General features: G+C 60.1%; 1 protein-coding gene across 4 annotated transcripts in view; it reads left to right on the top strand.

Annotated features, from left to right (window-relative positions):
- PHF24 (PHD finger protein 24) overlaps nucleotides 1-24,074 on the top strand; it is a 37,338-nt gene extending 13,264 nt beyond the window's left edge. For 2 of the 4 annotated variants that reach the window (XM_045021441.1, XM_045021443.1), the window contains exons 2-8: nucleotides 5,312-5,699; nucleotides 10,370-10,555; nucleotides 12,878-12,956; nucleotides 13,526-13,728; nucleotides 15,181-15,347; nucleotides 15,752-15,853; nucleotides 18,936-24,074. In XM_045021441.1, coding sequence (XP_044877376.1) covers nucleotides 5,319-5,699; nucleotides 10,370-10,555; nucleotides 12,878-12,956; nucleotides 13,526-13,728; nucleotides 15,181-15,347; nucleotides 15,752-15,853; nucleotides 18,936-19,035 — 1,218 coding nt within the window. In that variant the 5' untranslated portion in view covers nucleotides 5,312-5,318 and the 3' untranslated portion in view covers nucleotides 19,036-24,074. Of the gene's footprint in view, nucleotides 1-4,274; nucleotides 4,535-5,311; nucleotides 5,700-10,369; nucleotides 10,556-12,877; nucleotides 12,957-13,525; nucleotides 13,729-15,180; nucleotides 15,348-15,751; nucleotides 15,854-18,935 lie in introns of those variants that run through there. The other 2 variants (XM_045021442.1, XM_045021444.1) reach the window with 2 other exon arrangements.
- Nucleotides 24,075-24,939: the final 865 nt, after the last annotated feature.

Raw genomic sequence — 24,939 nt, 5'->3', positions numbered from 1 at the left:
GGGATCGCATTCGCCCTTTCGGCCACAGCCTCGCCCTGGGAGCTCGTGTTGGGCTGTTTGTCTGCTCTGGCCCCAGTCGCTGCTTCCCAGGGCACAGCCCCGCTTCCATGGGTCTGGTCCTACCTGTAGAACTCCGCCTGGCTGTATTAACCCGCTTCGCTTTTCACAGGCCCAGCTTACGCAGCGACCCCGATCGCCCGGTGTGGCTGCCCGGCCTCGTCACTGTTTGCCACTCCGCCACTCTGTGTGCCAGCCGCACGTCTTACCAGCAGGGGGTTATATTTACTGCCCGATCGGGGCGGGGGGACGGGGGGACGTTGAAAAGCGTCAGGCCTAGGACCGAGCCCGGTGGCATCCCACCAGGACCCCGTTCGATGAGGATTCCCCCTCCCGTAGCCAGTTGGTTACCGTGGGCGCCGGTGACACTGCACAGCAAGCGCTCGCTTTTTAATCAGAATATCCGTGTCCTTGAGCTCTCACAGCGCTGCAGCGGGGCGGGCCGGGCTGCCGGCTCTCAGCACGGCTGTGGCTGCGCATTAGCAGCGTGGGAATTAGGGCGGTTCTGCTCTGTGTTTGTGTGCACATACACACCTCTTCCTGCGGCGCTGGCGGGGGGAGGGTGCCTGCTGCTGTGTGTGTGTGTGTGTGCGGGAGTGTGTGTGTGTTTCTCAATGCGTCTGTGTACTGTGTGTGCTTACTTGCTCTGTCTGTGCGTGTGTGTGTGTGTGAGGGCAGTGTGTCGGTGTTTCTCAATGCGCATATATATGAAGGCAGTGTGTGTGTGTCTTTCTCAGTGTATGTGTTTCTGAGTCTGTGTGTGAAGGCAGTGTGTGTTTTTCAGTGTGTGTGTGTGAGGGCAGTGTGTGTGTGTGTGTGAAGGCAGTGTGTGCGTGAAGGCAGTGTGTGTGTGTGTGTGTTTGTGTGTGTGTGAAGATAGTGTGTGTGTGAGGGCAGTGTGTGTACGCATGAAGGCAGTGTGTGTGTGTGTGTGTGTGTGTGTGTGAAGGCAGTGTGTGTGTCTGTGAGGGCAGTGTGTGCGTTTCTCAGTGTGTGTGTGGGAGGGCAGTGTGTGTGTTTATTGGTGTGTGCGTTTCTCAGTGTGGGGGGCAGTGTGTGTGTTTCTCAGCGTGTGTGAGGGGCAGTGGGGGGGGCAGTGTGTGTGTTTTGCAGTGTGGGGGGGAGCAGTGTGGGTGTTTCTCAGTGTGTGTGTGTGTGTGTGAGGGCAGTGTGTGTATTTCTCAGTGTGTGAAGGCAGTGTGGGGGGGCAGTGTGTGTGTTTTTCAGTGTGTGTGGGGGGGCAGTGTGGGTGCTTCTCAGTGTGTGGGTGCGTGTGTGGGAGCAGTGTGGGTGTTTCTCAGTGTGTGTGCATGTGTGAGGGCAGTGTGTGTGTGAGGGCAGTGCGTGTGTTTCTCAGTGTGTGTTTGTGAAGGCAGTGTGGGGGGCAGTGTGAGTGTTTCTCAGTGTGTGTGGGGGGCAGTGTGTGTGTGTTTCTCAGTGTGTGTGGGGCAGCAGTGTGAGTGTTTCTCAGTGTGTGGGGGGAGCAGTGTGAGTGTTTCTCGGTGTGTGTGTTTTTCAGTGTGTGTGTTTTTCAGTGTGTGGGGCAGTAGTGTGTGTGTTTCTCGGTGTGTGTGTTTCTCAGTGTGTGTGGGGAGCAGTGTGTGTGTTTTTCAGTGTGTGGGGCAGTAGTGTGTGTGTTTCTCGGTGTGTGTGTTTCTCAGTGTGTGTGGGGGAGCAGTGTGAGTGTTTCTCAGTGTGGGGGGGAGCAGTGTGTGTGTTTCTCAGTGTGTGTGGGGGGCAGTGTGTGTGTTTCTCAGTGCGGGGGGGCAGTGTGTGTGTTTCTCAGTGTGTGTGGGGGGGCAGTGTGTGTGTTTCTCAGTGCGGGGGGGCAGTGTGTGTGTTTCTCAGTGTGGGGGGGCAGTGTGTGTGGGGGCAGTGTTAGTGTTTCTCAGTGTGTGTGGGGGCAGTGTGTGAGTGTTTCTCAGTGTGTGTGGGGGGGCAGTGTGAGTGTTTCTCAGTGTGTGGGGGGAGCAGTGTGAGTGTTTCTCAGTGTGTGGGGGGAGCAGTGTGAGTGTTTCTCAGTGTGTGGGGGGAGCAGTGTGTGTGTTTCTCAGTGTGTGGGGCAGTAGTGTGTGTGTTTCTCGGTGTGTGTGTTTCTCGTGTGTGTTTCTCGTGTGTGTGTTTCTCAGTGTGTGGGGGGAGCACTTTGAGTGTTTCTCAGCGTGTGGGGGGGCAGTGTGTGTGTTTCTCGGTGTGTGTGTTTCTCAGTGTGGGGGGAGCAGTGTGTGTGTTTCTCAGTGTGTGGGGGAGCAGTGTGTGGGGGAGCAGTGTGAGTGTTTCTCAGTGTGTGGGGGGGAGCAGTGTGAGTGTTTCTCAGTGTGTGTGGGGGAGCAGTGTGTGTGTTTCTTAGTGTGTGTGTTTCTCGGTGTGTGTGTTTCTCGGTGTATGTGTTTCTCAGTGTGTGTGTGTGAAGGCAGTGGGGGGGCAGTGTGAGTGTTTCTCAGTGTGGGGGGGGCAGTGTGGGTGTTTCTCAGTGTGAGTGTTTCTCGGTGTGTGTGTTTCTCAGTGTGTGTGTGGGGCAGTGTGTGTGTTTCTCAGTGTGAGTGTTTCTCGGTGTGGGGGGGAGCAGTGTGGGTGTTTCTCAAAGGGATGGCGGGAGCCGGAGACCCACATGTGCAGCGTGACCAGTGAGCAGCCCCATTGCACAGGGCCCCACGCCGCCCGCCGGTGCCTCTTGCCCCACCTGTGCTCGTGTCCTCTCCCGGTGCCATGGTGCCCCCATGGCAGTGCCCACCGTGGCCCTGTCGCCCGCCCACCTGTCCACACTCTGCTTCCCCCAGCCAGCCCACGGCTCTCCCAGCAGCTGCTGTCTGCCAGCCCCGGGCCCTGGGTCTCCTCCCTTGCATGGTTCTCCTGGCGCTGGGCCGATGCTCCCGGCTGGGCCTGCAGCGTTGCGCCTCCCCCGGCTCTCCCCTCCCTCATCAATGGGCCGTGCCACAGGGAGGGGCGCTGCGTTGCAGGGGGGCTGGGCCCCCTCCGCCCTGCGGGGCACTAGGACTCCGCGGGAACGCTGCCGTGGGGGGGCCCAGGACCCGCACACGACTCCCCCAGCAGAGCATCCGCAAATCACCTGCCTGCCAGCCCCGGCCTCGGGAGCCTGGGTTGCCCTGGCAACCGGGGAGGAAATCAATAGATTGATTTCTATTGCAGAGCGCGCAGGGAGATGGGCAGCGCTTTGGGGTGCGGGGCCGCCGCTGGCCCAGCGGGAACACGGGGGGGGGTGCATGCGTGGTGTGGGGGCAAGCTGGGGGTGCAGAGTCGCCCGGGTGACCCCGGGTCCAATAACAGAGGGTGCAATGGGGCCCGAGGGCTGGGACATACTGGGGTTTTGTGTCCTCAACTTGAACTGCAAACCCATGGACGGGGGGGCTTGAAAGTGTGTGGGGCAGGGGGGGTCTGTGCATGTGCCTGTGTTTGGGTGTTTGTATTGCATGTGACAGAGAGGGCTGTGGGGGGGGTGTCACGGAGTCCCCGGGCGCTGCTCTGGAGCTGCTCCCCACAAAGCCAGGCAGGACTTTGGGGAGCCTCCTCTCCCTCGGAGCAGCCTGTCTGCAGGGCAAGAAGCTCACATGGCTTCACCTCCTGGGTCTCTCCTTGGAGCATTCAGCATCCCCTGCCCCTCCGTGCGCTTCCCCCAGCGAGTCCGCCCAGGCGGGGTCCTGGGGAAGCCACAGGGTCCTGCCCCCCCACTGCGCAGTCAGACGTGACTCTCAGCCAGCCAGTAACACAGAGGTTTATTTAGACGACAGGAACACAGTCAAAAACAGGGCTTGCAGGCACAGACAACAGGACCCCCTTCAGTTAGGTCCATCTGGGGGCCCCAGGGAGGCCACAGCCCCGTTGGGAAGCCCAAGCCCCATCGGGGCTCCCCTCCATTTCCCAGCCAGCGCCAAACTGAAACTCCCTCCAGCCTCTCACTCAGCCTCCCCACCGGCGGTGGGTGGGAGAGGGAGGGGTGTGTGTGTGTGTGTGTGTGTGAGTGTGCTGGTGTTTGGGTGAGTGTGTTGCATGTGACAGGAGGATGTGGGTGGGAGAGGGAGGGGAGGGGTGTGTGTGTGTGTGTGCTGGTGTTTGGGTGAGTGTGTTGCATGTGGCGGAGGCTGTGGATGGGAGAGGGAGGGTGTGTGTGTGTGTTTGTGTGTATGTGCCGCTGTTTGGGTGGGTGTGTTGCATGTGACAGGGCTGTGGGTGACAGAGGGAGGGGTGTGTGTGTGCCGGTGTTTGGGTGAGTATGTTGCATGTGACAGGGCTGTGGGGCTGCGTGTGGAGGAGGGAGACGCGTGTGCACTGGCATGCGGCAGCAGCGCATGTTGCGTGTGACGGCCAGCGCGGGGTGCAGGGCTGGGCTGACCCGTGCTCACACTCCCTGACCCGGCCAGGGCTCGCTGAACTGTTCATCGGACAGGCGACACGCAAAGCACAATTTCCACGCCAGCTTAGGCACGATCTGCTCCCGGACAGACAATCCCGCTGCGGGGTTTGCATCTGCAATGCCGGCTCCACACACTGGCTGACGCCCCTTCCCCGCGGCAGAGCCAGGAGAACACCCTGGGCTCCCTTTCCAGGGGCGGAAAGGAGATGGGTGCAGGGACTTGCTCAAGGTGTCTGAGCTGGGCCTGGAGCTGCCACTGCCTGGCCCAGACCCCTCCTCCGCCACTGCGGGAGGGGTGGGAGCACGTCACTGGAGCAGCCGCCACCTGACGGGGAGCAGCGTGAAGGGCTGGGGCTGCCCAGGCCCCGGGGAAGGGTCAGAGGGAGCTGAGGGGCTTCTCCATGGCTGATCTCCGTTTGTCCCATCCTCCCCTGAACACCTCTTTCAGGCCAGAGCTACAAGCACACCGAGGGCAGGACCTGGGCACTTTCTACAAGAATCTGGGCATAAACCCTGGTCAGAGCCTAACATGGGTCAGTCGATTCCCCACACTCTCCAGTACCCCTGCCCGGAGCTTCAGCTGGACAAGGAATTCTTCTGTCCTACTCTGTGGTGCTGGGTTGCTGTGCACTGTTAAACAGCTGCTGTGCCCTGCCCCAGAGATGGCTGCATTTCAGACATAGGTGCGTGAGTCTTGTGCAGTGCTGCTGTGCCCTGCCCCAGAGGCGGTGGCCTTTCAGTGGTGAGTGAGACCTGCTGAGGCAGCCGCCATGGCACACCCCAGAAGAGGCTGGCTTTCGGTGATAGGAAGGGCTGTGAGCTGTCAGCTGGTAGCTGTGAGGCAGGCTGCCCCTGAACCCCCCACCCCGTCTTTCCTGCCAGGAGAGCCATGGGGGTGCTGATGTCCCGGCGCCAGACGGTGGAGCAGGTGCAGAAGGTCAGCCTGGCTGTCTCTGCCTTCAAGGACGGGCTGCGGGAGCGGCCCTCCACCAAGCGCAAGGCAGAGGCGTGGGGCGGGCGGCGGGGGACACTGGAGCACGTGGTGCAGGAGGTGCAGGAGGAGAGGCCAGAGGCCGCTGGCCCCTCACAGACGCAGCGGGAGGAGAGCCGTGCCAACCGGGCAGCCTGGGAAAGGCTGCGGGACGGACGGGGTGTGGAGCCGGAGGAGTTCGACCGTGCCAACCGCTTCACTCCGCCGGCCTTCGTCCGGCCCACGCGCGAGCTGCACGACGACGAGCCGCTGGAGATCAGCCTGGAGCAACGGGAGCAGGTGAGTGCTGGGGAGACACCTGCCATGGAGATGAGGATGTGGGGGGCACCGATCATGGAGATGGGGGAGCTCAGGTAGACACTTTAGAGGAGCTCTCCCCATTACTCCCCAGGCTGGGGCAGGCAGGTGGGAAGGGGCAGGGGCCTCCCAGAGCTTGGGGCTGGCAGACAGACCCGCTGCTCCAGGGCAGGTCACATCCCCTCATCCTGGGCGCCAGGACCCAGCGGGTGACCATGCCGAGGTGGGCGATGCCGCTGGTGCTGCTGAAAGCCCCTGGCTGCCTCTTGGCCTGGGGAGACCGTCTGGGGGCTGCAAGCCCCATGCCCGGGACACAAGTCACTGCAGCAATCACAGCCCACGGGCCATGGGGGGCTTAACCTTTGACCCTCAGCCACATGCCTGCAGCCTGGGTCATCTTGGCTGCACACGTGGGGGTGGGGGGACCAGAGGCCCACCCTGTGCCCAGCCCTGTGGCCCAGGCGTGTTTGTGCTGCTCTGGATGCCAGGCTCAGCCACTGGCCGGTGGGTGCTGGAGAAGGGTCATGTGCACAGGGAGTCGGGGCTCTTGGCCCCATGTAGCGGGGTGGACACCGGCTCCTGCCCGGAGGGGTTTAAAAAGCAGCCCTGGAGGAGGCTGCAGCTCTAATAGCTGGGCTGGCTGGGGAAGGGGCCGCAGCTGGGCCACGCCCCAGTCAGGCCCCAGCTGGCCTGGATAAAGAGGCTGGGAGCCAGGAGCCCTGTCAGTCTCCCTCTGCCTGGAGAGGGAGAAGGGCCTGGCTGCAGGGGGCTGGACACAGGGTCCCTGAGTGGAGCAGGGCTGGGGAGCTCCTGCCTGGAAAGCCCCAGGCTGCGGCCTAGCATAAGGCCAAGAGGTACTGGGGGTTGCAGGGGGCAGCCCAGGGGTAGGCCAAGGCAGCAGGTCCAAACCCCTTTGCCTGTGATGAGCGGCTGACACTGCAGCCTGCCCCAGTGAGCGGGGGCTAGATGGGGACTGGCAGCAGCTGAAAACTGAGGTGAAGTGGGGGTAGTGGGTTGGGGGTCCCCCACGGAGGGGAGACCCAGATTGGTGGGGGACTGCCAGGGGGCAGCATCCCAGCTAAAGGGGCACTGGGGTCCTGGGAGGGACACAGTGGCCAGAGGACAGGGGGATCACCGGCCTGCAGAGGGTGCTCTGGAGCTGGAACGAGCTAATTCCCAGAAGTCACCAGCAGGAGGTGCCGCAGGGATGAGTCTGCACCTCTACACCCCAGAAAGGCCTTTAGGGTCCCTAGGAGAGGAGCCCAGGTTGCCGTGCCAGGCTGCCCAAGCCGAGCAGAGAGCTGGTGCCCCGCAGTCCTGACCCCTGCTCCCTGGGCTCCGCCGGTGCCCCGCAGTCCTGACCCCCCTGCTCCCTGGGCTCCGCCGGTGCCCCGCAGTCCTGACCCCCCGCGCTCTCGGCCCTGGGCTCTGCACTCAGTACGTCTAGCACCTGTCAGCCCTCAGCTCCAGCGCTCCCCGACGGGCTAGGCCTCGACTTCCATGTGCTGGTCTGCTGATGCCTCAAACTGACCGTGCTGCGCTCCCCACCGCTCCTGGGCCCATGCCCCTCAGTTCTGACCTGCAGTCCCCCGCTAGGTGCTAGGGATGCCATGGAGGGACCTGGTGACCCCTGGATGAGGGTGGGGGGTGGTCGTTCCACAGTGCAGGCAACCTCAGCTTGGGGACAAGGAGAAGGAGCTCCCCATATATCCATCCTTCCTGTACACACGCCTCCCCTTACACATCCCTCCTGTTACATGCACCCCTCCAGCCAGCCATCCCTCTCCGACTGGAGAATTGCTAACATAGTTCCTATTTTTAATAAAGGGAAAAAAAGTGATCCGAGTAACTATAGGCCTGTTAGTTTGACATCTGTAGTATGTAAAGTCTTGGAAAAAAATTTGAAGGAGAAATTAGTTAAGGGCATTGATGTCAATGGTAATTGGGACAAAATACAACATGGTTTTACAAAAGGTAGATCGTGCCAAACCAACCTGATCTCTTTCTTTGAGACGGTAACAGATTTTTTAGACAAAGGAAACGCAGTGGATCTAATTTACCTCGATTTCAGTAAGGCATTTGATACGGTTCCACATGGGGAATTATTAGTTAAATTGGAAAAGATGGGGATCAATATGGAAATTGAAAGGTGGATAAGGAACTGGTTAAAGGGAAGACTACAACCAGTCATACTGAAAGGTGAACTGTCAGGCTGGAAGGAGGTTACTAGTGGAGTTCCTCAGGGATCAGTTTTGGGACCAATCTTATTTAACCTTTTTATTACGGACCTTGGCACAAAAGGTGGGAATGTGCTAATAAAAAATTTGCAGATGACACAAAGCTGGGAGGTATTGCTAACACAGAGAAGGACCGAGATATCATACAGGAAGATCTGGATGACCTTGTAAACTGGAGTAATAGTAATAGGATGAAATTTAATAGTGAAAAGTGCAAGGTCATGCATTTAGGGATTAATAACAAGAATTTTAGTTATAAATTGGGGACACATCAGTTGGAAGTAACAGAGGAGGAGAAGGACCTCGCAGTATTGGTTGATCACAGGATGACTATGAGCCGCCAATGTAATATGGCCGTTAAAAAAGCTAATGCAGTTTTAGGATGCATCAGGCGAGGTATTTCCAGCAAAGATAAGGAGGTGTTAGTACCGTTATACAAGGCACTGGTGAGACCTTATCTGGAATACTGTGTGCAGTTCTGGTCTCCCATGTTTAAGAAGGATGAATTCAAACTGGAACAGGTTCAGAGACGGGCTACTAGGATGATCCGAGGAATGGAAAACCTGTCTTATGAAAGGAGACTCAAAGAGCTTGGCTTGTTTAGCCTAACCAAAAGAAGGTTGAGGGGGGATATGATTGCTCTTTATAAATATATCAGAGGGATTAATATTAGGGAGGGAGAGGAATTATTTAAGCTTAGTACCAATGTGGACACAAGAACAAATGGATATAAACTGGACACTAGGAAGTTTAGACTTGAAATTAGACAAAGGTTTCTAACCGTTAGAGGAGTGAAGTTCTGGAACAGCCTTCCAAGGGGAGTAGTGGGGGCAAAAGACATATCTGGCTTGAAGACTAAGCTTGATAAGTTTATGGAGGGGATGGTATGATGGGATAGCCTAATTTTGGCAATTAATTTAGCAATTGATCTTTGATTATCAGCAGGTAAGTATGCCCAGTGGTCTGTGATGGGATGTTAGATGGGGTGGGATCTGAGTTACTGCAGTGAATTCTTTCCTGGGTGCTGGCTGGTGAGTCTTGCCCACATGCTCAGGGTTTAACTGATCGCCATATTTGGGGTCGGGAAGGAATTTTCCTCCAGGGCAGATTGGCAGAGGCCTGGAGGTTTTTCGCCTTCCTCTGCAGCATGGGGCAGGGGTCACTTGCTGGAGGATTCTCTGCAGCTTGAGGTCTTCAAACCACAATTTGAGGACTTCAATAACTCAGACATAGGTTAGGGGTTTGTTATTGAAGTGGATGGGTGAGATTCTGTGGCCTGCATTGTGCAGGAGGTCAGACTAGATTATCATAATGGTCCCTTCTGACCTTGAAGGCTATGAGTCTATTCTAGTTTTAGATACAGGAATGATACAGTCATACAAACAGGATGAATATATTCAGTAGATTATAACCTTTGTAATGATACCTTACAAGAGACCTTTTGCATGAAGCATATTCTAGATACATTATATTCACACTCATTAGCATATTTTCATAAAACATATGACATCACACCCCTCCATTCCTCCATCCCTCCCCCAACACACCCCTCCCTCCCTTCATCCATCCATCCCCTTACACACACACACGCATCCCTCCATCCCCATCCATCGCTCCTGTCTTGGAGTCCCCGGGCGCTGCTCTGGAACTGCTCCCCACAAAGCCAGGCAGGACTTTGAGGAGCCTCCTCTCCCTCGGAGCAGCCTGTCTGCAGGGCAAGAAGCTCACACGGCTTCACCGCCTGGGTCTCTCCTTGGAGCATTCAGCATCCTCTGCCCCTCCGTGCGCTTCCCCCAGCGAGTCCACCCAGGCGGGGTCCTGGGGAAGCCAGAGGGTCCTGCACCCCCCACTTTGCAGTCAGACGTGACTCTCAGCCAGCCAGTAACACAGAGGTTTATTCGATGACAGGAACAGGGTCTAACACAGAGCTTGTAGGTGCAGAGAACAGGACCCCTCGGCCGGGTCCATTCTGGGGGGGCAGCGAGCCAGACACCCACGTCTGCCCTCACTCCTCGTCCCCTGCTAGCTCCAAACTGACTCTCCCTCCAGCCCCTCCATCCATCCCTCCCTTTACACACCCCTTCATCCAATCATCCATCCATCCATCCATTGCCATACACCCCTCTCTCCATCTACCCCACACACCCCTCTGTCTATCCCCACACACACCTCCTACATCCATCCCCATACGTACCCCTCCGTCCATCCATCCCCTGCCCTCTCCCTCATGTGGCCCCCATCCCCACAGGAGCTGAGTCCCCTTCTCCCCGCACACAGCACCCTCACTAGTTACAGATCCTGCGTGGCTGCCTCGGGCAGGCTGCGGGCCGAGGGAATGAGGGGAGCGCCGAGGCGGTGTGTGTGACGGGTCCCCCCTCGCTCACTCCCCCCGTCTCTCCCGCCTGCCACGCCCAGGTGAGCAGCGACGAGATGTGCGAGATCTGCGAGGTGTGGACGGCGGAGAGCCTGTTCCCCTGCAGGGTGTGCACCCGGGTTTACCACGACGGCTGTCTGCGTCGCATGGGCTTCCTGCACAACAGCAGCGCCGTGGAGGTGACGGAGACGGCGCACACCGAGACGGGCTGGAGCTGCTACTACTGCGTGAGTGTGGCCCCCCCGGCTGCTGCACTAGGGCCAGCGCCGGGCCCCACGGCTCCCTGGGGAGCCGTGCAAATGGTGGGCAGGGAGCTCCGAGCTGGGGACACCCACAGCAGGCACCGCCCGGGCAGCAGCAGGCAAGTCTCTGACACCTGCCGCATGCTGTAAGCTGCGCCCTGACCTGCCCCGAGGCCGAGGGCCGTGCCTGCGCCAGGGCCCCGCTGCCCCATGGGGCACAGAGCAGGAGCCAGAGGCTGACAGAGGCACCTGGCTGGGGCCAGACCCGCCAGGCAGAGGCTCTGCTTCCCATAACCAAAACCCTGTGTCCACCCCCACAACCCCGTCAGCCCCAGGAAACGGCGTCACCCCCCGCCCCGGAGCCCAGACTGACGGCGTCACCTCCCACCCCGGAGCCCAGACTGACGGCGTCACCCCCCACCCCGGAGCCCAGACTGACGGCGTCACCCCCCACCCCGGAGCCCAGACTGACGGCGTCACCCCCCACCCCGGAGCCCAGACTGACGGCGTCACCCCCACCCCGGAGCCCAGACTGACGGCGTCACCCCCACCCCGGAGCCCAGACTGACGGCGTCACCCCCCACCCCGGCGCCCAGACTGCCGGCGTCACCCCCCCCCCGGAGCCCAGACTGACGGCGTCACCCCCACCCGGGTGCCCAGACTGACGGCGTCAGTCCCCGCCCGGGAGCCCAGACTGACGGCGTCACCCCCACCCCGGAGCCCAGACTGACGGCGTCACCCCCCACCCCGGAGCCCAGACTGACGGCGTCACCCCCACCCCGGAGCCCAGACTGACGGCGTCACCCCCCACCGAGATAGACAGTGTCGGTCCCCCCAGCCCAGACAGACAGTGTCACTCCCACACAACCCTACAATAACACAGCGGCGTGCCCCGCCCCCGCACTCCCCCGCAGCCCTACAATAACACAGCAGCGTGCCCCGCCCCCGCACTCCCCCGCAGCCCTACAATAACACAGCAGCGTGCCCCGCCCCCGCACTCTCACACAACCCTACAATAATACAGCGGCGTGCCCCGCCCCCGCACTCCCCCGCAGCCCTACAATAACACAGCGGCGTGCCTCGCCCCCGCACTCCCCCGCAGCCCTACAATAACACAGCAGCGTGCCCTGCCCCCGCACTCCCCCGCAGCCCTACAATAACACAGCGGCGTGCCCCGCCCCCGCACTCTCACACAACCCTACAATAACACAGCGGCGTGCCCCGCCCCCGCACTCTCACACAACCCTACAATAATACAGCGGCGTGCCCCGCCCCCGCACTCCCCCGCAGCCCTACAATAACACAGCGGCGTGCCCCGCCCCCGCACTCCCCCGCAGCCCTACAATAACACAGCGGCGTGCCCCGCCCCCGCACTCCCCCGCAGCCCTACAATAACACAGCGGCGTGCCCCGCCCCCGCACTCTCACACAACCCTACAATAACACAGCGGCGTGCCCCGCCCCCGCACTCTCACACAACCCTACAATAACACAGCGGCGTGCCCCGCCCCCGCACTCTCACACAACCCTACAATAATACAGCGGTGTGCCCCGCCCCCGCACTCTCACACAACCCTACAATAACACAGCGGCGTGCCCCGCCCCCGCACTCTCACACAACCCTACAATAACACAGCGGCGTGCCCCGCCCCCGCACTCCCCCGCAGCCCTACAATAACACAGCGGCGTGCCCCGCCCCCGCACTCCCCCGCAGCCCTACAATAACACAGCGGCGTGCCCCGCCCCCGCACTCTCACACAACCCTACAATAATACAGCGGCGTGCCCCGCCCCCGCACTCCCCCGCAGCCCTACAATAACACAGTGGTGTGCCCCGCCCCCGCACTCGCTCTAATAACCTGACAACAGGCCTCGCCATGTTCAGAACAAAATGCAAAACCTGTTTTGTCACTTTGGCTTTCCCTTGCTAAATCCTTTTCGACCCCTCTGTGCGACACTGCACTGCGTGCACCCCCGTCCATGCTCACACGCGTGTGCACACACACAGAAACACAGCACCCTTCCCCCATCCACACGCATGGAGCACAGCTTCCCTCCCGTAAACAACAGCCTGCAAGCTGACTGAGTAGTTCCACTGCGTGCTGGGAAGGGAGAAAGACAGACAGGTGGCTCTCCGTATTTCCGTGGCTAAACGCTTGGGAGGCGCCAGATGCTGCGGCGATGGGCCAGCGAAGTCCCTGGCGGGATTACTGATCCTACTAGGCAGCTGGGGTGGAGCTCCGGGGGCTGTTCTCCAGGTGCTAACTAACCCCTGGGTGTTTCTCTCTGAACGTCTCTCCCTGCGGCAGGATAACCTCAACCTCCTGCTGACGGAGGAGGAGATGTACAGCCTGATGGAGACCTTCCAGCAATGCAAGATCATCCCCGGTATGTGCTGTCCTTTGCCTCACCCTGCAGTGTGCTGGCCCCTGGGTGTATAGGGGCTACAGATGATAAAAGCTCTACTACTGCTGACGGCTGGTGGAGTTTCTCCTTTAACTCAAGCAGAGAGACCAGGGTTTGCAGGCCCAGAGTTAGGCCCATGCGGCACACGTCTGGGATACCTACAGCCTCACACAGGCACCCCGGATTTCAGCCACGCACCCCCAGTCCTGAAAGCCCTGGGGCAGCAGGTGAGCAAGATTTTGGGCCCCGGTTTGCTCCTTGTTTATTCACCTGCCAAAACCTACACTCAGGTTCCATGTTTCCCTGGCCACATCCATGACATCACAGGTGCACAATGCAGAGTGTGCCTGTGATGTCATGGGTGGTTGCCAGGGCACCACGGGAGGCCTGGCTGCAGGTCCCGGCATGGGAGTGGAGGTGCAGGGGGCTGCGTGACCCGTGTGATTGTGAAGGCAGTGCCGGCTCCTGTGGCTGTGCTCTCCCCTGGGCGCGTCCCGGCCGCCCTCGGCAGCGCAGCACAGGGCTGACATGTGCCTGGCTTGGCCTTGCAGAGACCTGCCTGACGCAGGACAATTTCCTGCACTACAAGCACCTGGTCCACAAGCACCACTTCGAGAGGCCGATGAGCGAGGAGCAGGAGGAGCGAGCTGCCCTGCAGTTCTCCGCGCTGGACCCCGACAAGAAGGGCCACGTTGAGTGGCCGGATTTCCTCTCCCACGAGTCCATCGTGCTGCTGCAGAAACTCCGGCCACAGGTACTGCGACAGCCCCCCCCCCGAGTGCACGGAGCCAGGCCCCCTGGGGCAATGCCATGGAGTGGGGGGCACCCCATGGGGAGGTCGGGAGGCCAAGGGGGATCCTTGAGCATCCCAGAGACTGCCCCAGTGCCTCTCCCCATCCCAATGAGCTACCCATTCCTCGAGATCTCTCTGAAAACATCCACTCAGTGTGCAGCGGCGTCAAAAAAGCGAACAGAATGTTGAGAATCATTAAGAAAGGGATAGATAATAAGTCAGAAAATATCATATTGCCTCTATATAAATCCATGGTCCTCCCACACCTTGAATACAGTGTGCAGATGTGGTCACCCCATCTCAAAAAAGATATATTGGAATTGGAAAGGTTCAGAAAACAAAAATGATTAGGGATATAGAGCAGCTTCCGTATGAGGAGAGATTAATCAGATTGGGACTATACAGTCTGGAAAAGAGATGACAAGGGGGGATATGACTGAGGTCTATAAAATCATGACTGGTGTGGAGCAAGTGAGTAGGGAAGTGTTATTTACTCCTTCTCATAACACAAGAACCAGGGGTCACCCGACGAAATGAATAGGCGGCAGGTTTAAAACAAACCAAGGAAGTATTTCTTCACACAACAACCTGTGGAACTCGTTGCCAGGGGATGTTGTGAAGGCCAAAAGTATAACTGGGCTCATAAAAGAACTAGATCAGTTCCTGGCAGACAGGTCTATCAATGGCTATTAGCCAGGATGGGCAGGGACACAACCCCATGCTTTGGGTGTCTGTAAACCTCGGGACTGCCAGAAGCTGGGAATGGACGACACGGGATGGATCACTCAAAATTGTCTTGTTCTGTTCATTCCCGCTGAGGCCAGCACCATCCACTGTCTGCAGGCGGGACACGGGGCTAGATGGACCATTGGTCTGACCCAGTGTGGCCGCTCTTATGATCTTGTCTCTGTCCCACCCGACTGGCTGACACACTGGCTGACACACTGAGAAACAAAAGAGGATAAGAGCCCACTAGAGCAGCCAGCTAAGGAACTTCTCCTTTGGCTCCAGCCCTAGAGGCTCAGACCTTCTCATGCTGAGAGAGAGTCCCAGATCTGAACCCCTCTGTCAGCCCAAGAGGGGTAGATTATATGGAGGACCCATCACTAGTCAGCCTCCCCTTTTGTAGGTCAGGCTGAGGCAGTGGCCATCCCAGCTGAGGTGTGGTGTCCTCTCCCCCCACCCATCAGCAGGATGGGGCTGTATTCCCACCGCCCCGGCTTGGGATGGCTGGAGAAGAACCTGTCCAGGACATCCCTCAGTGCTGCCTGGGGCTGGCACAGCTGTAATGAACCCAAGCCCTCGGCTTGTGTCCCTGTGCCTGAGGGGAGCTTTGCCCCCGGCACCCTCTCCAGCCATGCCCAGGAGCTCCAGCCAGCACCCCTGCCCTCCTCCGGTCTCTCCCTCCTGCAGAATTCCCTGCTGCGGCTACTGACAGCCAAGGAGCGGGAGCGGGCGCGAGCCGCCTTCCTGCCCCTCAGCCAGGACAGCCAGGGGCTGATCAGCGAGGGCGAGTGCCGGAAAGCCCAGCACACGTGGTTTCGGAAGCATCAGAAGGAGGCCCCGTCCTGCAACGTCAGGTAACAGGGCCGGGCTACCCAGGGGGAGAACCCTTCCCCAGCCAGAGCCGGGGGAGCAGCAGGAGGCCCAAACTCCTGGTTAGTTAGCGGAGCGATTGCACCCAGAACCCCTGCCCAGTGTCTGCCCAGCGCAGGCCAAAGCATCAGCCAGATCCCCCAGCAACAGCTCCCACTTCCCTCTGCGTCCCCCCATCTCCCTCCCCCCGCCTGAGATTGGCATGGGGAGCCCCCCATCTCCCCTCACACACCCGATGCCACATGCCCAGCGTGTGAGGCACAGCTGGAGCCCGGCCGGCCCTGGCAACGCGTGTTTGTCATACGGCTGCCCCAGGGCACTGGGCCAGTCCCAGCCCGGCTCCTGCGGCCCAGGGGCAAAGGAAGGAAATGCCCTTTCTCCTCCGCAGCATCAGCCACGTGGGGCCCATGTCAGAGAGCAGCCCAGCCAGCAGCGGCAGCAGCAGGAGCCAGGAGAAGACCCTGCTGGGCACCGAGCAGGAGGAATCCAGGTGAGCGGGGTGGGGTGTGGGGGGAAGGTGGGTTCTGCCGCAGGAGTCTCCAGGCCCGTGGCGGCAGCGTCCGTTCAGCTCTGCTGGGCTCCCCCACAAGCCAGTGCAGCTTGTCCAGCTGCTGTGGGGAGGGGTGTTAAAGGGGGTGTCATAGCAATGTGGGGCTGGAAGAGTCCTCCAGAGCTCACCTAGGCCACAGGGCCAGTAAACCTGGACTCTCCTTGATGGGGGTTTGTCCTGCCTGGCCTTAAAAGCCTCCAGTGACGGGGATCCCACAACCTCCCTTGGGAGCCGGCTCCAGAGCTTAACCCCCTGAGCATGAGAAAGCCTTTCCTAAGAGCTACTGACCGACAGCGCCCTTGCTGCAGATGACGCCCACCACGTGTCCTGCCTTCTGTGGCCACGGAGAACAATTGATCTCTGTCTCCTTTAGAATAGCCCTTGCCACAGCTGAGGGCTAGTAGCCGCTCCGCCCTCAGCCTTCTTTTCTCAAGACTAACAATACTAGGCTGTTTCACAATGACCTCACCCTGTTGACTGGTGCTCGATCGGCGATCCACCCTAACACCCAGCCAGTGAGTCCCCTCGTGCACTAAGCGCAGTGCTGGCGAGAAACCAGTGTGGGCTGCTGGAGGTGCCACCTGCCAGGTGAGACTGAGCTGGCACCTCTTTGGGGTCAACAGTAATTACAGCACTTTTCACCCGTAGACCAGTGTCCTTGCCCCCATTTTGCACATGGGGAAACCAAGGCACAGGGCAGTAGAGTGACTTGCTCAATGTCACCCAGTAGGCAAGTAGCAGAGCCAGGACTAGAACTCAGGTCTCCAGAGTCCCACCCTAGTGCTCTATGCACAAGCCCACGCAGAGCCACAGGCACCTTTGTGCAGAGTGGTGACATTGTCCAGGAAAACTTGTCCTCAGCAGCTTTCCTGGAATCCACAGAAATCAGCAGCTTAATCAAGATAGTTTTCTACTCCAGCTAGAGCAGAACTGCGCTCCCGCAGCCCGGAGAATCTCCCATCACTGCCAGCAGCAAACAGCTGTACTGCTGCACCCCAGAGGTGGCTGCATTTCTGTAGCGTGGGGTGGTGGTGAGGGGAAAGCAGTCAGAGAGTCTCCAGGGTAATGAAAAGCACTATAGATATATGAGGCAGACAGTATAATTATCCCACCCCAGTCCATGCGTCTGGAGAAAATGGTCTGTCTCCTGTTAAAATCACTGGGTGGTTGAAGAAATTCACCCAGCTGGGAAATAACCTCGGTAAGCCATAGCTCCATGTATTTCATGGCGTTCAGCCCACGCAGAAAGGGCCAGCTTCATCACTGAACTTAGCAGCGTCCCATCAGTGCAAAGCTGCAGGGACAGAGGGCTGAGTGGGGCTCTCTGTGTGCCAGACACGTCAGCTCTTCCACCCAGGGAAGGATTGTGATGGCGTCCCTTTCCCAGGCAGGCGGGAGCGCGCTGGTAAAAGCACCCGGCTCGTTAGCAGAATCCTCCCGGGGGACAGATTTCTGCTGGCAAGTGAATATGTTTTAAAATGGAATAGTCAGCAAAGCCGCTCTTCCTTTTCGTCCTCTTGCCCAGGAAAGAGGGAGCTGGGGCTAGTGGTTAGAGCAGGGGACTGAGCATCAGGACTCCTGGTTTCTAATCCTGGCTCTGTCACCGACGCGCTGTGTGACCCAAGTCCTTTCCCCTCCCTGTGCCTCAGTTTCCCATCTGTACTAATGGTGTTGGCCTGTCTCCCGGGGGCGTGGGGCGACTCGTTCATGTTTAGTATCAGAGGGGTAGCCATGTTAGTCTGGATCTGTAAAAGCAGCAAAGAATCCTGTGGCACCTTATAGACTAACAGACGTTTTGCAGCATGAGCTTTCGTGGGTGAATACCCACTTCTTCAGTATTGTTAACTTAAGATCAGGATCCGACATTTCCACGGTGATGGCACAGACACAAACGCCTAAAGCAGCTCCACAGCTGCTGCCGGAGAAACCCAGGACTTAGGGGTCAGGCCCTGAAAGGTTGGAGCATGACGCAGCAGATGGGCGGGCAGGAGACACTGGAGCTGCGCCAAGCACTGCAGAAACCAGCTGCTGGGCCGGAAAATGTGCTGCTCTGTGTTCTAGCCATCTGCCAGCCCCCCTCATCGCCGGCTCCACCGCCCTGGCTGCTCCGCAGGCCGGGAATCACGGGGGACCCGAGTGCGCTACCCTAGGAGCTCATTTGTGCAGCGTCCCAGGGTGATGATCACAGCTGCTCAGGGCGGGAGTGCCCCAAACCCCCTGGGCCAGGAGCCTGCCAGCTGCACCGCAACTCGGAGACAAGCACTGAAAAGCACTTCCGCTGCTGGGCCCTGCAGGCACTAGGCTGGCGGTCCCGTGCTAAGGGAAGGGTGTTCTACGGGGGCTGCCAGGAAAGGGGAAGGTACCGAGGCTTGAAGAGCAATAGCGGTTCTTGGTTGGGTCTGGGGGGCATCCCACTCGAGGGTCATGGACGGCTCGTCCGTGCCTGGGCTGCCCTCTCCAGCCCGGGCGCTATTCCAGCAAATAGGCGCTTGCAGGCTCCCAGGCAGGTGTGTCTCATCGGGATCCCTCTGTCCTGGCTCCCTGCCCAGCTGCTGCTGCGGCCCCCTACCCCCCACACAGACCTGCACCCAGCTGTGATGTCCGGCCGACACAGCCTTCCGCCCGGGACTCTGCATCCAGTTCCTGGGGGTTCCTCTCTGCGTCCAGCTTCTCTGCTGCTCCTGCCTCGCCAGGCGGCTGCTGCTTCCCCTGGGTGCCCAATCAGATCCCGGTTCAGGGTCTTTCACAGGGTTTCTGTGCCCCTTTACCTGGCCAGGAGGAAGGGGATGTGCAGTGGGGAGGGGGCAGATGGGAATTGTAGACCCCTGCTTAGCAGATCCATCATGCGAGGGGACCCTGTCTCCCCAGTGGTCCCTACACAGGCAGAGCCCCGATGGGGTCTGTATGGCCCACGGGCTTGCTGCTCCGTGGTCAGGCCAGGAGCTGCTGCGTAGCACACATGGGCTGGAGTCCGAGCCCCTGCCCGTGTGGCCCCCACGCTAACCCCCTCCGCTCTCCCCAGCAGGCCTGTCGACTGGCCGACCTTCCTGAAGGAGAACGTCATCTACATCCTCGCCGCTCGCCCCAACAGCGCCGCCATCCACCTGAAGCCGCTGGCGTAGCCGCCGCCCGGGACAGGGGCCGGGCGAGGGCTCCCAGCCTGGACGATGCATGAGCGGGCGGGAGGCCGGGCGCACGGAGCCCAGTCCTAGCCATTGTGTTCTGTATTCGCTGAGCTTGCAGCTGGAGGAGCTGACAGGCTGCTTCACACGCCAGAGGGGCGCTCCAGCCTGCTGCCCCGGCTCCCGTGGGCCTCGGGGAGCCACACCCGGCTCCCCCGCCCTCAGCCACGTCCCTTCTGATTGGCGGAGCAAGGCCCCAAACCCCGCACCACGCCCGGCCACACCCCCAGCTCAGTAGAGTTCTGGTTTCTGATTGGCTGAGAGGGAGCTTCCCCCCACCCCCCGCAACCCGCACACAATTCGGCAGTTTTCTGATTAGCGGAGAGAGGGCTGAACGCAAACAGTCCAGCAGCGTTCTGGCTTCTGATTGGCCGAGAAAGGCCATGCGAGCCCCCACGGTTTCCAGCGTCGAGGTCGCCCTGTGCCGTTGCTGCAGGTCGGCGGCCTGGGCGTGACCCCGGTGGCTGTGGACTAATGAGCCCCCGGCTGGCCTGGCACTGGCACTGGCACTGGCATGCCTGCTGGAGAGCAGCGGGAGGCCTGTGGGGCTGCCCTGCAGCTGGCAAGCTGGGCCGGGCACCGTCCCAGCCTCTCCCCTGCTCTCTGGGACCACCCCCGCCCCCAGACGCACACACCAAAGGCTCTCAGGGCCGGTCCCCAGCGGCCAGGGCAGTGTTACCCTCTCCGCTCTGCACGGCGGCTCTCGACGCCCATATTCCAGCCTCCTGGGTGAGCCGATCCCCGGCTGGGAGAGCTGGGCACGGAGCAAGAGCCGAACGCCGTGAGACCCCAGCGAGGACGTGGCATCGCAGGCCTGGGTCGCCTCTCACCACCACCACAAGGACAGCAGTGTGACCGCCACCACCGAGCTGCTCCTGGTTCACACCCATCTCCGGGGGAAGACTCAGGCCCTGGTCTCTGTCCGAGCGACAGTCCTGCCTTGGCCAGGAGGGCTGGGTGGGGGACAGGGTGGATTCGGGGCCACCAAGCAGAACAGCTCAGTGTCCCCAGTGGGGAGCTGCTTTCCTCAGGCTGGCAAACACCCAACCCACCGCTGCGGCTGCGTAAACGAGCCACAGAGAACTCCCTTTGAGCAGCTCCACCTCCTGGCCTCCTCCCCGCTCAGGTGCCAGGTGCTGCTCTGCCAGCCAGGGGCCCATCAGGACAATCCTGAGAGCTGGGCTGTGTGGCGGCTGCTTGTCACGGGGCCAGATTCCCCTCTCGGTCCCACCAGTGTCAGCTCCAGTGAAGTGAGCCTGGTTCACTGCGATGAGGTTGTGGGGGGGAGATCAGGCCCCCTGTGTTTCTGGAGCGAGGACATGGTAGGAGCCGTAGAAGCATTGCCGCTAACATAACCTGGGCCTCGCGCCGGGATGTCTTTCTAGAAGACGCTTGCTAGCTCACCCACCAGTGCCGGGCTGGATGCAGGCGTCACGGGGCGGGGTTAGGCAGGAGGGCAGACTGGAGGGTCACAGTGGTCCCTTCTGGCCTTGCCATGTGTGAAGAAGGGAGGCTTCTTGTGATTTCTTAGTCCTCTCAAAGTTGTCAGACGCCAGCTACCTGCCTTTACTACACAGCATCGCATGTCTGCGAATTCTGAGACCTCCGTCAGACTTTATGGAATCTGTAGCCACCTGTGACTTCACAGCCATAAGCCAGGATAGAAGTCATGCCCTCCAGCTCCAAAAGCACCGGCCACTGCCCTGAGCCAAAGAAGAATCTTCTTTTACTGTTAGCAGTACAGGAGCTATGACACACAGTGAGCAGTTCCAGTTCCACCCAACAGGAGGCAATGGTGAGACATGTGCAGTAGCTCTGCTCACCTTTCACAGGCACAGTGCTAGCAGCCCCCCACTGGCACTCGGTACCTGACAGCTATTCATAACAATGCCTCCTGTTCCCTACAAAGAGAAGCCAGGATTGCACCATGATGCAAGATCAGCAACTCATCAGAGACACTATCAGGAGGGGCCAGATTTCCACCCCACTCAGCTTAACCACCACAGAACGCAGCCGCGGGGACCAGCTACCTTCCCCTTGAACGTGAAGGCGCAGCCGGCAGAGAATGCAGTCCCTTGTCCCAGAGAAAAGCATTGCACCCTGGGATCTGTAGTCTCTGCACCTACGTATTCATTAGGAAGGTGGCCATGGATTCCTCTGGCTACTTGACCCACAGATCCCCTGCCCCCGGAGCCTATAAAAGGGCCTGGATCAGGTTGCGGCAGCACATCGAGGAGCTAGGAACCAGCCTGCATTCATGACATCTAGAGCCAGTACAGAAGCTGAGACGCCTGAGAGAGGAGATCCATGGTGAGCTACAAGAGGTCACAGGATCCCCTTGGCCTCCAGCAAGGGCAGGGGCTCAGAATCAGCGGGCTTGGGCCTCTCCGGTAGCAGTGCTGGGCAGAACTGAGGTTTGCTCTTGTCCTGTTTCTCCGGGGAGGGAAAGCAGAAGGTGTGAGCCTCTCACAGCAAGAGCTCTCCTGTGTAGACAGAGGCTCCGTGAGCTGCACCAAGAACATCAGAGAACTCCCCCACCCCCCTGCGGGCTCTGCCTCTCGTTAATAAGCACTTGGCCATCCCCAGAGCCAGCCGCATATGAGCTGAGCGGCTGCAGCAAATGCTGGCTCAGCTAATGGGAGAGGGAAATCGGTCACAGTTCAACCTAGTGGAGATAAAACAGTTACATCAGACATGGCCTGCTTCAAAGCCGTGCCCAGCTACCGCCGGAAACAAAGTCCTTCCCGACAGCTCTGCCTGGAGCACCGCAGGACTCGGGAGGGAATTTCCACCCATGGGGCATTGTCACATGTCGGGGGGTCACTTCGGAAGCACCCGATAGCCGCCCTTGCCACAGGCAGGATCCAACTCTCTGGTCCAGTGTGGCAAATGCTTTCGCTTTCGCTTGCTAGATCTGCCAATGGGCCTGGCTTGGGAAGGCTGAAAGGAGAGGACACGGCGCCAGAGACTGTGCTGGAGGAATCCATCCCATTGTGATGGGAGGGGCTAGATACAACCCACCCCGGCGTCAGCGAGTCCGTGGTCACTGGATGGCCAGTGGGTTCGCTCTGTCTCCTGGGAAGCAGCTCCTGGATGACCGCTCACTCCAGATCCAGCAGCTCTCCATTCCTGGGGGTCACTGGCCAGTTACCCTTGTTTCAAGTATATTCGGAGCACAGCAGCTCTTGGTTTCTCAGGGACCTGCCCAGAACATTGTCCTGTTTTCAGAAGGAAGCCTGCCCTGCTGCCTGCAATGCCCCCTCCTGCTCCATCCATCCCAGTTCCTCGTTACAGGCTTGCCCGATTCACCGTCTCAGCAGCCCTGCCTCATGTCCACCGGGACGGTGACGGTGACCTGGGGCCACACCTGATGTGCGTGGGGAGAGGATGAAGGATTGCTGCTGCTGAACGTAAAAAGATTCAAGTGCGCAGGAGTGACCCAAACGGGAGCCCCGCCATGCTGTCTATCTAAGGGGTTCCTCCGGTGCCTCTCGCCCTGGTACGTGGGCACAGAGTGGAGCAATACACCCAGACTTTGCCACCGCATGACTCTGTTCGCACCTTGCAAACAGCTGGCAAGCTGCACCGAGCAGATTGTCCCCACCCTCACATCCCCAGAGGAGACGACAGGCCCCAGCCGCGATGCCCCCCAGATCAAGGCGGAGCACATCCTGGGACCCGCGGTCTCTGCATACCACACAGCCCTGCGTCAGAATGGAGTGGAGCTGTGGGCTGCATTGCAGCGCACCCTCAGTCACGTTCGACCCGTGGGCGTCCGAGCCAAGGCCACCCCCCACAGGTCCTGCTTGTGAAATCCTCCCCTCCCTGGGGCAGCCCCTTTCACGAGGGCAGAGAGGGAAGGAACGTGGAGCTGCCCCAACAGACACCACCAGGGGCATGGCATGGCGAGAAGCCACGCGAGGCAGCTGCAGTGACACCACCCACCAGGGCTACTGAATGAGCTGCACGTCCGAGCCGGCCCTGCTCTCACGCCCGCGTCAGCGCCCAGCGGTACCTTTCCTCCCCGGGGGAGTCGGGGCAGCGCTCGCAGCGTGGCCGCAGCGCTCAGGCAGCACTAGCAGCCAGTGTGCTGGGGACGAGCGCTCCTCGTGCTCGCACTCCATGGCTGGCACATCGCCGAGTGCACTTCAGTAGTGAACTGAGGGCACGTACAAGACAGGGATAATATATGGGGGGTCCCTCCACTGCTGAGTTAGTGGGACGGAGAAGACACGGGCACAGGAAAGCAGGTAGCTTCCAGGATCTCTCTGCTTGAGCCCAGGAGGTAACCGGATGGGGAGCCAGCCACATCCTCCATCGAAATGAGGGCAGTCCTGCCTCTGCACCCTCTGCGCTGCTCTGAAGCCCTCAGCCTGCTTGTCTCTGGCTGGTGAGCCAGGGTGCGGCTCAAGCTTTGGGCCCTGAAGGCTGCCCTTGGTTTGCAGAAAAAGGAGCGGCAGGCAGCCTCCATCAGCTTTAGCAGAGGCACAAGCTGCAGAGACTACACGTCCCAACATGCATTGCAGCCTGTGCACTGGCTATGCTGTCTTATGCATGGAGCTGTGGTGGTGAGCCCCGCGGGCTGGCTGGGGGCACAGGTCTCGCTGGCTGTGTACAAGTGCGTGGGGCAAGGCAGCGAGGAGGCCAGGGTCACGGGGGGCTAGAGCTGATGGGGGACAGAGCCGTCGGTTACCCAAATTCCCACACGCCATGTGGAGGCTGGGCTCAGTGTACAGATGAAGGGGCCCGTTCCCCTGTGCGGAGCCCGACCCCTCTGCATTTTACCCCCACTTTGTGCAGGTGCCAATGACTGCAGCGGGCGTGGGGGCACATGGGGGCATCAGCCCCCCAGGCTTGACCCTGCCGGCGGCACTGCTGAGACAGCACCATCGCCTGCTGTCGGCGGGAGCGGGGTAACGGCTGGGGCCGCGGACGTGAGAAGGGCTGTGCAGCAAGATGTGTCCATTAAACAGCTGTGTCCAACCTCGCTAGATCTGTTGGTCTTTGGATTTCAGTATCACTGAGTCCCCAGCGGCTCTGGGGGGTTCCTAAGGTGCCCCCCCAGTCCAGCCCCTGCTGGTTAGCCCCAGGGGGGCTGCTGCAGTGACCCAGTGTCCAGTAACCCTGTCTGGTGCATCACGGGCCTGCAGCACCTGGGGAGTCCAGAGCCCAGATGCCCTGGGGCAGGGAACTTCGCTCAGTGGCCCCTTCTGTCCTGGGCCGCTGCCCTCGAGTACCGGTGGCTTGTGAGGTGATTCCTGGTTCCCTCTCTCCAGAGAGGCCCTGAGCAGCCCCTCCCCAGCACCAGCCCCCCGGGCAGAGCTCCCTCCACCAGCTCGGAAGCCAGGGGACCTGCTGTGAACTTGAACTCAGGTCCCACCCGGGCCTTTGTTTAGCATCCTCAGCAGTGGCGGGGCCTGTGCAGCTCAGGCCCAACACACTCCAGAAGTGGGCGCATCCATTCTGGGCACTCCGCCCCACCCAAATCAGAGGGGAACCGGCTGCCAGGGCCCCTCCAGGGCTGTGCCTGGTGAGACGCCATCCAGCTGCCCTCGTGCCCATCGCTGCGGTAACTGAGCGCCACCCCAGCATTAGCCGCTCAGCGAGGCATTATCCCCAGCTGGGGAACCGCAGCACCGCAAGGCAAAGGGACTTGCCCAGGGTCACACGGGGAGGCTGTGGCAGTGCAGGGGCTTAGACCCCTGGCCTCCCAAGTCCGAGGCTAGTGCCCTAACCATTGGGCAAGCCTTCTTGTCTGAGCCTCAGCCCGCGCCACCAAGGCTCCTGCTTTGGGCTGGGCTTTGCAAAGGGGCCACACTGGCTGCAGCTTTGGGGGGCTGGGAG

The sequence above is a fragment of the Mauremys mutica genome, chromosome 6 (genome assembly GCF_020497125.1).
Source record: "Mauremys mutica isolate MM-2020 ecotype Southern chromosome 6, ASM2049712v1, whole genome shotgun sequence".
Classification (NCBI taxonomy): Eukaryota; Metazoa; Chordata; order Testudines; family Geoemydidae; genus Mauremys; species Mauremys mutica.
This window is presented reverse-complemented; position numbering and strand designations above follow the sequence as displayed.